General features: G+C 39.6%; 1 protein-coding gene across 6 annotated transcripts in view; it reads left to right on the top strand.

Moving 5' to 3' along the window:
- The window catches only part of LOC109921518 (activating transcription factor 7-interacting protein 2-like), an 85,367-nt gene that overhangs the window by 55,782 nt on the left and 16,073 nt on the right, over window positions 1-13,512 (top strand). For 5 of the 6 annotated variants that reach the window (XR_007264420.1, XR_007264419.1, XM_048609948.1 and 2 more), the window contains one exon: window positions 5,442-5,526. Coding sequence is in view for 4 of the 6 variants with exons in the window: in XM_048609948.1 (XP_048465905.1) it covers window positions 5,442-5,526 (85 nt within the window). In the remaining 2 variants the exon portion in view is untranslated. Of the gene's footprint in view, window positions 1-5,441; window positions 5,527-8,271; window positions 8,797-13,512 lie in introns of those variants that run through there. The other variant, XM_048609951.1, reaches the window with a different exon arrangement.

The following is a 13,512-nucleotide window of genomic DNA, read 5'->3' as shown; positions in this document are numbered from 1 at the left end:
ACAGCTCTAGCAGAGTTGCTAATGGGGAGAAGACTCTGCACCAGGTTAAATCGGATTTTCCTGGACCTGGGAGGGAGGGTGAAATGGCATCAGGAATGCCAATGCCAGACACAAGACTCCTCTAAGCGAGACAGACAGTGTACTTTGGAGACAAGGTTCTGCCTAGAGTTGATGAAATGATGGACCTGACAAATGCTGCAGCCTTGATGTCGTTACCACCTGAAGAAGACAATGAGTTTCGGCCAAGACATTCCGCATGCTATAGGCAAGCTATGGTCCAGTATACACTGCCAGTATCCAAGGCAGAATTGAAGGTAATGGATCTGATGTAAAAGCACCCCAGGAGAAGCTACAGTAAAAAGAATGGGCCTACATCTCAGGACTTAGAGGGGGAGGAATGCAGCGATTGGAATGAGGTCAGCCAGGTGGCTGTCATGGAATATGAGCTCCCTGTTTGGGCTGTTAACTTGGGCCAATCAGGGAGTCCTGGAGGACAGATATTAACAGGAGGTCACTGTAGGAACTGGCCCTGGGCTAGCTGGGTCAGTGTCATATACTGTGCACCTGTAAATAAAAGGCAACTTGGTGATGGGACACTGGCCTTAGTGGAGTTATGTCAGTAAGCATATCTCTACACCACTGAATGTAAGGGACATAGATGTGAACAGAAATAGCAGATGTCTGGTTTAGCAATTCTGCACTGGATTTCATCGGGTGACAAAGCACCACCAGTTTTGAATAAATTGAATCATTGAATCCCTACAGTGTGGAAGCAGGTATTTTAGCCCATGGAACCCACACCAACCCTCTGAAGAGCATCCCCCCCCAGATTTGTCCCTCTACCCTATCCCTGTAACTTGGCATTTCCCATGGCCAATCCACCTAATCTGCACATCCCTAGACTGTGGGAGGAAACCCACGCAGACACAGGCAGAATGTGCAAACTCCACATGGACAGTTGCCCGAGGGTGGAATCAAACTCGAGTCACCGGCACTGTAAGGCAGCAGTGCTAACCACTGAGCCACCATGCCACCCCACAGTATTGCTTTCATCCAGCAAAAACTACTCACTGAACACTAAGCTAACTATGCCTTCCCTCCTCAAGTCAGACTATCTTCTTAAACCTTCTCCCTGTCTCCTCCACCCAACTAAAATGAGGATCTCATGGGCTTCTTTGTGCTGGATTTAATGTTACTGACAGGGGTCTTGCCTATCTGTTGAAAAACTGTTGGGAGCAGTGGGGCGATTCTTGACCAAATTAAGTGCTTCTCACTTAAGGCAGGAGTAGGGGGAATCAGAGGTGACAGTGGCAGATGTGAATTTCAGTGATGTTTTTCCCTTTCCCAATATCAGATTTCTTAAATGGATGCTGATGGACTGTTAACGAGGGACCACTGTCCCCTAAACCCAGCAGGTCGCTAGCAAATCCAAGGCAATGTGGTGGAGAACTTTTGGGTTGGCACAGGAAAACTAAGTGGCCTCTATTTAATTTCTGAGCCGCCATTAAATTCCAGTGTGCTCTGTTTTTTTTAAGGCTAATTGGCTCATTAATGATTAATGAGCCAAACTATCAGCCAGCTATGTGCAGGCAAGTTTCTCACATGAGCCCCCTCCCAGCCCTGGCTTAATTGCAGGAGGTTTTCCTGCAGATTAACTGATGTGAGACTGGCACAAAGACTAGCCTGGAATAACTGGCCCTGGCTCCCACCTCCAACAGGCTAGATTAAATCAATCCTTTATTGCTGAAAATGAGACCATCTACTAAGTTGCGTCTGCCACTTCGTTCTGTCATTCACTGGGCCAGACTTCGTCTGAAATTCATCCTCTGTCCAAGCCTTGAACTATCATCTTACTACAGTTTATCAGTTAGTTACCCTCCTATTTGAGACTACCTTATCTATGGAATCAGCCCTTGCTTACTAGAATGCTGTTCACTGCACTTCCTTTCCTGGGAGTCTCCCATGTTAGGCAATAATTTTCTGTCTCCTAGGGTATGTAAGAACCTAAGAAACAAGCTGGTATAGGCCACTTAAACCCCCCAAGCCTTACTACGCCATTCAATAATATCAAGGCTGATCAGATTGTGGGCTCAATGCCACTTTCCTACCTGACCTAATATCCCTTGACTCCTTTTGAAGGTTAAAATTTCTCTAATTCAACATTGAATATACTAAAATACCTAACCTCACTGGGAGCGCGCACTGAAAATCAAGCACCACGGTTTCCAGAGTCATCACAAAAATTAAAGATTTTATAAAAGTATGCACAATTCCGCAACTTAACTGTCTTTTAGACCCAGGTTGACAGAAGCATGGACCAGGTTTCAGCCCTCAAGAATCAAATTATAACAAAGAAATCCATTCTAACTACAAATAAACAATGTGAACTGTTGACATATGATTCTACTGAATAAAATTCCAACCCCCTTAAAGATCTTCCTCTACACATACGTAGTACAACAAAATGGGTGTCTTGACAGACAGAAAGACTTAACTGCCTTTCCAATGGTCTTTATCCACACGTTTCTAGGATATGCTGCTCCTCTATTTTCCTACTCCAGGTACTTTCACTTACTTGCAAGATGTAAAAAGTGACAGATTCACACTCATAAAGTCTGAATTCTCGGTTAAAAGACGCAGACTGCAACGTTTAACAAAGGGAATTAGCAGGCTTTCTTCAGGGTTGAGGTTAGTTTTTAACTGTGAGTAAAGCACATCTCCTTCCTTTTCGGAGCTCTGAATGCTTCTGCCCAAAAGTTTACATCCACAAGCTGTTCAGCTACCTGGGAGCCAGTCACACAATTGGTGGCAGCAGAAGGCTTTGTCATCGACTATGGACCACCATTCCTCAGATTAATCAGTTACTTGTTACCAGTTGAATCTCCAGTTGTGCACACCAGGTCATCTGCAATGAGACTTCCACTACTGCTTGATCAAACAGCAACGCAAACAGTATTTATCATGTCAGGTAACTTGCTTTGAAGAAGTGCAGTAGTCCTTTCTGCATTCCTTGCTTGTTGTTTGAAAACAGTCCTTTTCCTATTTCAACCCACAGTCAAAATAAAGGAAAAAAAATGGTCGTTACCCAAGCAGCAGTGGAGATGTAGAGATTTCTTTTTTATTCATCATATGTGGACATCACTGGCTAGGCCAGAATTTTTTGTTTCTCCCTAATTTGCCTTGAGAAAGTGGTGGTGAGCAGCTGTCGTGAGCAAATAGACCCTAATTTTGTTCTGTCAAGGTGGGTTTCACTCTGGGATCTTACGTACAATCCCCACTGATGCTAACACTGGATAACAAAGTGGGGGCTTGTTTGGGATAAAAATCCGTGAATTTTATGAATCCTTTTTAAAAACTTACATGGAGGTATTGGACATATTAATGAGTTGCTGTGAAGAATATTACACAGATTGGAATTTTAAAATGACTGACTGTTGCTAATACTCTTCTGGGAGTAGAAGATGTAACAGTCAATTATTTAAAATATTTGGTCAGAAATTTTAAAAAATCTGAACTTGCTAAGACAAGAGTAAATTATTTCGGTCACTCCATGGGACAAGGCCAGCAGCATCTAGGGAAGCAAAAATAAAGACTGTCTCCAGACTTGGTATGGGCACATTACTGCAGATGCTGGAATCCATACTGAAAACAAAAAATCCTGGAAATCACGGTGGATCAAGCAGCATCAATGGAGAGGGAGAGCAAGCTAACATTTTGACTCTAGATGACTCTTCATCTGTGATTTCCAGCATTTTATGTTTATGTACTATCTCAAGACCTGAATGTTCCAACAATTCCAGATTCTTCCTGGATGGTCTCCCATTTCTATGGTGCAAAACTTTAAGAATCCATTGTGAATTCAAGAATTTTTGGATTTGAGAAAGAAAGTTGATGGAAATAGATTAGTTTAAGATTGGGGAAGATTTATTAAACATAAAAATATAAATCATAACAAACTAAGTAATGGTTAACAGGCTGCAACAAACTTTATTTCCCATGTTAACTGTGAACATGGAACACTACTCAGCTTGGACTCTGGTGCCTCTTCCTATCTCTGTCTCGGTGGATACTGATTCTTCCTGTCTCTCTTCTGTTGTGATGTTCCTTCCCCAATGTGGGATGAGCCCTTGACTGTGTTCTTTTACCCGGTTTTGGATTTGAGAGTTGCCACATGCATGGTTCATTCCTAACCAATGGTTGGTTCTAGTTGTGCATGGTAGCTCTTTGATTGGTTCATTATCAGTTTAACTCTTCATATGACCAAAGTTCATACATAATTCTTACAAGGCACCTTTCGAATGACCGTCAACAGTTGACATATGTGGTTCCTTTCTGTACAAATGGGTAAATTCTTTACACACTCAAATAAAAGCAAAGTACTGTAGATGTTGGAAATCTAAAAGAGAAACAGAAAGTGCTGGAGAAACTTGCCGTGTATCGGACTTAAAACTATTTCTCCCTATCCAGATGCTGCCAGACCTGCTAAATTTCTCCAGTTCTTTGATTTTATTATAAATTATTTTTGCGTTTGGCATGTGGACATTTCCCTTTTGTAGGCCTTTCCCTTTTTTTTTTACAGAAACATTCTAATTAATTTTAGGTTGTCTTCTTCGATCAACATTTCAATAGCCAAATGATTAAGTAAAATTAGACCTGTAATTTGTCAGTAATACAATTAAGATCAGGAGTTTCGAACAAATTTGATTTTATAATTATCTGAATTTATTGTATATATGTGGATAAATTAAAACAAGTATAGTTAGTTGCCACTTTGTGAACTATGAGGTCCTTTTTTTTAGGAAAGTAGGTTTGCGCACCATTAAATTTTCACTCGTTCTACACCTCAGGAACTTTAAACTCTAGAGATTCAAATGTCAAAAAGATACATTGTGGTTATAGTAGTTACAATGATGAAATGTTAACATGGTCAGATATTTGTTTGATTCTGTTACAATTGGCCATCTAAAACTCTGCTGTCCATATGCTAGCTTACGTCAATTGTGGTTCACTTATTATGCTTATGTTTGCTGGTTCCTAGTTATGCAACATCTCAATCTTATAATCCTAATTGTTATTTCCAATCCCTCCATGGCCTTATTGATATCAATCTGTAGTCTCCTCTGGAATTAATTTGATAATCATCTAATGACTGTATACTTGTATCACAAAATAGGTAAAGGGGCATCAAGCTTGATCCAATTCATTCCTTGGTACTTTTTGAGGTGGCCAAGAACTAGATTGGGTTTTGCATTTAAATAGTTTCTATAAAATCATTGGAGACTAATTCTGCATCTTTTCTATCATTATACCAGCGTAACAAGGGCCTGCTGTTATTCAAAAATATGTTACTTCTTTATATAAAAAAGAGTAAATGTGCCAAATCAAAGATGTCCATAAATGGATCATTTTAATGATTTTGATTGGCTACTTTTATTTTCCAGAGGGATAACTTGATAAGCACTCAAATAGTAATTGACCTTACGGAAGATGATGAACAGTATATTGACAATCAAGTAAGGAAAAAAGGTATTCATGACTTTTATTTTTATTCAAAGTAATAAGTGAAAATCACTTTCTTAATGTTGGAAGCTTCACTTTTGAATTATGGAGGTAGTTTAACATGCAACATGAGTAATTAAATACATTGCTAAATTGGGTTTTATTAATTAGCAGAATTGTAGTGCCACACAGTATGATGGGGTATGTTCCTAGTGTGAAAATGTGATTTCTTCTCCACAAGCAGGGCTCACAGCTGTGAGTAACATCGTGGACAAATGCACGTGCAACAAATAGAATGAGATTAAGTAAATTCCTTTTTGTTGTTTTTCTCATTAATTGTCACAAATCCAGTCTGTCAATTATATCCTTGAGGACTCAGAGTTTGGTCAGTATTGGTGCTGCTAAGCCACACTTAGTGATGGACATCAAAACCTCCACCCACCAAGAATGCATTCTGTCTTCCTACTGTCCTTTTAAGGTCATAAGAAGTAGAAGCAGAATTGAGTCCTTTGTCCCATTGAGCCAGGACTGCATTTAATACAGTCAGAGCTGATCTTTTTGTAGTTTAAACTGCATTTTCCTGCCTGACCCCATAACACTTGACCTCCTTGTCTCCTTCCTCCAAGTGTTTGGAGCACTAATTGAACAGCTATGTGATGGTGGTAGATGGAGATCAGCAGGTGTTGCTCTTGCTCATGCTTGATCTGATTCTGTGAGACTTTGAGGCCCAAAGTCATATTGAGGACCCCCCACGCCACTTCTTCCAGATTGTACATCAATGCTCCCCCGTTTTCGGCGTGTCAGTCTGTCTTAGTGAGACAAGACGTGCCCTAAATAATGACGGAATTGTCTGAGACATTGACTGTAAGGTATGATTTGGTGAATATTATTGTGTCAAACGATTGCTTGACTACTGTGTGGGACAGCTCTTCCAATTTTGGCACAAAAGTACGCAGATGTAGTGTGAAGGATTTTAGCAGGTCAGCTGGGCAGGATGTGTCTTTGTTTCTGTTGCTTGATTTCATGCCACAGGATCTATTATGTTTCATTCTTCAAATTTCCTATAGTAGCTGTGTACAGTGGAGCATCTTGCTTGGCAGTTTCAAAGGGCTTTTAAGATTCAACCACAATGTTATGGATCTGGAGTCATATGTAGGTCCAACATGGTAAAGATGGCATATTTAATATGGCTTCTCCAACAATAATAGTTTTCTGATTGTTGTGGAAACTACTTTTTATAAATTTATGCATTACTTCATTCTAAATTGCCCTAGCTGTCATGAACTTATGCCTTCACAGAGCATTAGGCTGTACCTCTGTACCATCCAGTAACATTGCCATAATAAGAGTTCAGAAGAAGAGTATGACTGGACTTGAAACATTTAATTCTGTTTCCGTCTCCACAAATGCTGCCAGACTTGCTGAGTTTCTCCAGAATTCTGTGTTTGCTGCAGCTTGTAGAATCCTTGACAAAAGCGAAACAGTGATACTGTTTTTGTTCTTCATAGTTTAAAAAACCTTAATGAATTCCAGCTGATGTCCAGTATTGGGTTTGATATTTTCCAAGATAGCTACACTTCAGGAAAAATGTCAAGACCTTGAAGAGGATGCATATGTTAATAATCTGCATATCATTTGTAAGACATTTTCCTACTCAACCTGTTCAGAGATGTTATTACACAACTCTGGAGCAAGTGAGACTTGAACCCAAGCCTCCAGGCTCAGAGGTAGGGAAACTACCATTGTGACATTATACCTCTCATATCATTTGTAATTGTAAAATTTTTATTGTATTTGCATGGTGAGCATTAATTGGAGACTCACCTGTGTTCATAATAGACTGAGAATGTCATTGTTGGTTGGAGATGCACAAAATGTGTTATGGCTAGGTTTCTTGTATTATTTCACTACTTTGCTTTGCAAGTTCCAACAAGATAACAAAGGATAGTGGCCTGAAGTTTGAAAATTGCATTTTTTTTTTTTTGAAGATGTAAATTGAACTCTAGTAGTCAATATGAAAGATGAGAGAAAGCAAAATTAAGTTGTCATCACAATTCTCTTATGATGATCCTTAAGTCTGAGCCATAACATAGTTGATGATGTGAGCACAGGTTATTACACTATCAAAGATAAAAACATTCCTTGGTGAAATTTAGTGGACTGTTGAATCAGGTCACTTCATAGTGGTTTCAATGTACTTTTTTTTATTATGGAGCAGATCACTCATTTTACCTCCAGCTTGAACAAGAAAGCAGGTTTTCATCTATCTTTTCAGACACCATACAATCGACCAGCCACTCCTGTAATTGCATATCCTCCAGAAGCCCTGCTGCTTCCTGCACAAAATAAAATCAAAGGAAGGTGTTTCCTGAAATGGATTCCAGTCCGTTGAATAGTGATGAAGGTTTGGACTTTCTAACAGATCCCTGAACGGAATCTGTAAGAAGTAAATCGCCTGTAAGGCCTCATCAGAACTTAATGGATTTTCAGAAAATCAACGCACATTCTTTGGGATGTTTTCATTAGGGACTTTAAACTGTCAAGCTTCTGTAAAAATTATTAATTTTAAATAATACTGGATTTCTTCTACCATTTAAATGACTAGATTGTGTTAATGTGTCTCACATGGACAGGCAACTAGTTCTACCTCACAGGATCACTATTATTACAGAACAGGCGGAGGCAATTTGGCCCATGGCTGTCCAAATGCATAATTCACTTTGTCATTCCTCTGCTTTCTGCCTGAAACTGTGCACATTCTTCCTTTTTCAGGTAATAATTCAATGTCCTTTTGAATAACTTGATTGAACCTGCCTCCAGCACACACTTTCTGATGTCTGGTTCTTGGAGAAGAAGAGTCTGTTGTTCAGAAGTCTACCACCTTATACTTCCTGGGGAAACTGTTTTCTTTCAACTTTCTTGGAACAAATCAGTCATTCTGCTGTAACACATGGAATAGAGGATTTGATCTTTACCAGGTTTTGAAATAGCCAGATACCAGACACAGATGTCAATGGCCTGGAAGGATTAAAGAAGATTGTGATGAAAACAGCAATAAGTCTAGTTATATCAACAGAAGGTGAAATTGAAACTCTAACAATGAGCAAATAGATGCCAGGAATTGCCAGAATAACAATGAAATAAATTGCTCAGAGTAAAGAGACAAGTTCTTTGAAAGGACACATGAAAAAGAAAATTCTGAACAAGTGTATGAACATAACCTGAATCTGATCTAATCCCATGGAGTTTTAATGCTGTAGTTAATGAATTAGTCACAAATTCCTTTAATTATGTGGTCTCAGGTAGTGTACTTGCTTCAAAATTTTTTGGCGTAGGTTCATGAATATATTGATTCACTTCAGTACTGCGTGTGTGGTTTGCCAGACTGAATTTTTTGAATTGGAACCCGCGTTGGAGGTTGGGCCTGAAAATCCTGTGAAGATAGGATCCCAATCAGAAGATTCAAGACAAACCCCATTGAGTACAGTATCATTGTATTAGATTATCTGAGACAGAACTCAATTCAGACAATTTGCTGTACTATAAAAGAGAAGTTAATAAAGAAGGACAATACCATGGGAAAGTGATGGTAAAACAGTACTTGTCAAACATGGTAATCTAATTAATGAATTTCATTCTTCTTAATGAGTTGGAATTAATAATAAAATCTTGACACTTGCCAATGTAAAGAAGTAGAATTGTGGTACATTGCACCACAATTTTTTTTTTGTAAAGCTGGGCTTGGGGAACAACACAAAGTGAATGAGAGGCTTAATAGAAGTAATGTGAATGATCTTAAAGCACAGGACAGCTGTCTCATCCACAGGTCAGTTACCTACAGTGTACACATGGCTGACATGTTACAGAATGGAGAGATGCAGTGATTCTGGAAGAACTATTGGTGAATTTAAATTTTACTTAGCCATCATCCTGAACAGTTAAGACATGAGGTCGATGGATAATAGAGTGGAGGAAATGTGTGGAAAGTAAGTAAATACAGTATAAGTAGTGATAGCAAGTTTGGAAAGAAGATGGGTGAGTCAGTTTGGTGGTGATATCAAAGGCTACTAATACAGAAGCCTCAGATAATGCTTAAGGACACAGCCTTAAGTCTTCCCATGGCAGCAGGTGAAATTTTAATTTCAATTAATAAACCTGGAATTGGATGATGGTCTTAGTAATGTAATTGGCTGTGACTATGATATTAAAGCCTACCTGGTTCACTTATGACTTTTTTTCAGAAAGTTCGTCTGCCACTCTTACTTGGCCTATTTGTGACTCAAGATCACAGTAGTGTTGTTGACTCTTAACTGCTCTCTGAACTGGCCTTCCAAGCCACTCAGTTCAAGGGCAATTAGGGATGGGCAACAAATGCTGAGCCTTCCCAGCAACACACTCATCCCATGAAAGAATAAAGAAAAAAAGTAGCTCAAGTCTGAAAATGAACACAAAGTACATTAGAACATTAGAAAACTAAACTTCAAGCCCTTCAAGCAGCCCTGTCATTCAAGAAAATGGCTGATCTTCCCAGGCCTCAACTCTTCTTCTCATACTTCTCATAGCCCTCAACTCTCCAATTCTTCAAAAATCTAATAAACTCCTCTTTAAATACTTTACGTGATCTACCCTGCACATTCTTTGGAGTAGAAAATTCCAGATATTCGCTACCCTTCACATGTCAGTTTTAAATGAGCATACTCATATTCTGTAACTATGTCACTTAATTCAAGATTGCTCCACTATTGAAACATCTCAACACCTACTTTGTCAACCCACTTAAATCTTGGTATAATTCAAAAATATCACCCTAATTTTTCTAAATTCTAATGAAGAAAGGCCTAACCTATTTAGCCATTCTTGACGAATCAACCCTTGCATCCTAGGAATCAACCTAGTGAAGTGTCTCTAATGCCAGTGTATCCTTTCTTAAATACAGGGATCAAAACTGTATGCAATAGCCCAGGGGAAGCCTCACAAACACACTGTAATATTTGTAACAAGACTTACCTATTTTTAAACTCCAATCCCCTAGCAATAAAGGCCAAAATTCCATTTGCCTTCCTAATTACATGCCATCCCTGCATGCTGACCTTTTGCGTTTCATGCTCAAGAACACTTAAATTCTTCTGTGCTGCATTTTTTAAGCCTACTTCTTATCAAAGTGCATGACCTCACCCCTTCCTACGTTAAACTCCATCTGCCAAGTTTTTTGCTCACTCACTCAACGTATCTATATTCCCTTGCACATTCCTTTATGCCCTCATCACAGCATGCCCTTGTATCTGTTTTTATATCATCAACAAATTTGGACACATTACACTGCCCCCGCTTCCAAGTCGTTTAATAAAAATACTAAATAGCTGAGGCTCTCGGACTGATCCTTAAGACAGTCCACTAGGTATGTGTTTCCAACTTGAAAAGGCCGATTAATCTCTACTCTTTGTGTGTTAATCCGAGATAATCCTTAATCCATGCTAATACGGTACCACCATCGCCCTCCCCATCCGATACTATGAGCTGCTATCATGTGCAATAGCCTTTTATGAGGCACCTTATCAACTGCTTTCTGAAAATTCAAATACATTTCAACTGCTAGTTCCCCTTTATCCCATCTGCTTATTATATCTTCAAAGGACTCTTGCAAATTTGTAAAACGTGATTTCCCTTTCTAAATGACCTATTGCTTTCTCATAGAAACCCGCATTTACCATGGCTAATCTAGCTAGTTGGCATATCCCTAGACACTTCAGGGCAGTTTAGCATGGCCAATCCACCTAATCTGCATATTTTTGGACTGTAGGAGGAAATCGGAGCACCTGGAAGAAGCCCATGCAGACACAGTGAGAATATGCAAACTCCACACAGCCAATCACCTTAGGCTGGAACTGAACCTGGGTCCCTGGTGCTGTGAGACAGCAGTGCTAACTACTGAACTGCTGTGCCATCTGTGTCTCCCTCCCTTCTTGAACATGGGTGTTTGCTGTTTTCCAATTATCTGCTACCTTCCCAGAATCCATTCAGTTCTGGATTATCTCAACCAATACCGTTACTGTTCCTGCAACCACTTCCTTTAAAGCCCTTGGATGTAGGCCATCAAGTCCTGGTGACTTGTCTGTCATTAGTGCCATCAGTTTGTGAAATACTTTGTTCCTCATAATAGAGGCTGTTACAAAAGGTTTCTATCTATTAGCACAAGGGGGCAATCTCAATACAGGCCATGACTTAAATAGATCTGGTAATATAACAAAGCTGATAGTTCTATCATGTTTTGATGGATGCCATTAATCTTGAGGTTAAAGTATAACAAGGAACAAAACAAAGGGACTTGGTGTGTTGGAGAGAATTTGAACTTTATCCCTAGGCTAAGGGTCAAACAGCTTTGTTTGTAAGTAGTCTGGGGCTCGATTAGCTGGACAGCTTGTTTGCAATGCAGAGAGATGCCAACAATGTTGGTTCAATTCCTGTCCCAGCTGAGGTCTGCAGGAATGTTCTGCCTTCCCAACCTTGACTCTGGCTTGAGTTATGACAACCCTCAGCTTAAACCACCAACAGCCATTTCTCTGACTTTGACTTTTACATAGGCAGATCTGTACTGAAAAGTCCTTGCATTTGGTATTTATACAATTAAAACAATTTTATTAATTACTGACTTGTAGAAAAAGTGAATGGTACATATATTGGAGGAAACTCTCTTCCGATGGTAGAAAAGTAATTTTTAAAATCTTTCGGGGTCTTTTGCCTCTAATCTTTTGATGAGGTCAATTGTCATAAAGTCAAATTTCTGTAGTTGTACTTTTCAAGCAGAAACATTCCTACAAGTACATTGAGAGCAAAAGAGCAACTAGAGAGAGAATAGGGCCCCTTAACGATGAACGAGGTCGTCCATGAGATGGGAGAGATACTAAATGAACATTTTGCATCTTTTTTTTACTGTGGAGAAAGAACTGGATGGCTAGTGAACTCGGGGAAATAAGTGTTGATGTTTTGAAAACAGTTCACATTATAGAAGAGGAAATGCTGGAGGTCTTAGAAAACATAAAAGTGGATAAATCTCTAGGACATGAAAAAGTGTATCCCAGGACATTGTGGAAGTGGGAGAAAAAATTGCAGGGCCCCTAGCAGAAATCTTTGCATCATCTATAACCATGTGTGAGGTGCCACAGGACTGGAAGGTGGCTAATGTGCTTTATTTAAGAAAGGCTTTAAGGAAAAGCCTGAGAACTATAGACCCGTGAACCTAACATAGGTAATGGGTAAGTTGTTGGAGATGATTCTGAAAGTTAGGATTGACATGCATTTGAAGAAGCAAGGACTGCTTAGGGATAGTCAGCATGTTTTTGTCTGAGGGAAAGCGTGTCTCACAAACTTGATTGTAGAAGTAACCAAAAAGATTGCGGGCAGAGTAGTAGGTGTGTTTACGTGGACTTTAGAAAGCCTTTAACGAGGTTCCACATGGCAGACTAACTAGTAAAGTTAGATAAGATGGGATTCAGGGTAAGTTTGCTATTTGGATACAAAATTGGCTTGACAGTAGGAGACAGAGGGTGGTGGTGGAGGTTTGTTTTTTGGCCTGGAGGCATGTGACCAGTGGGTGTTCCATCGGCATCAGTACCGAGTCCACTTTTGTTTGTCATTTATAAAAACGATTTGGATGAGAATACAGGAGCATGGTTAGTGCATTTGCAGATGACACCAAAATTGGTGGTGTAGTGGACAGTGAAGAAGGTTATCTAAGATTACAAAGAGACCTTGATCAATTGGTCAATGGGCTGAAGAGTGGCAGATGGAGTTTAATTTGGATAAATGCGAGGCATTGCATTTTGGTAAAACAGAAGAGGGCAGGACTTGTACAATTAATGATAGGGCCTTCGGTAGAACAGAGAGATGTAGGAGTTCAGGTACATAATTCTTTGAAATTTACATCACAATTAGACAGGGTGGTTAAGAAGACATTTAGCATGCTTGCCTTCATTGCTCAGGCTTTTGAGTATAGGAACCGAAAGAACTGCGGAT

Source organism: Rhincodon typus, chromosome 21, assembly GCF_021869965.1.
Source record: "Rhincodon typus isolate 14 chromosome 21, sRhiTyp1.1, whole genome shotgun sequence".
Taxonomy (NCBI): Eukaryota; Metazoa; Chordata; class Chondrichthyes; order Orectolobiformes; family Rhincodontidae; genus Rhincodon; species Rhincodon typus.
The sequence above is the reverse complement of the archived record's forward strand: the minus strand, read 5'-3'. Positions and strand labels throughout refer to the sequence as shown.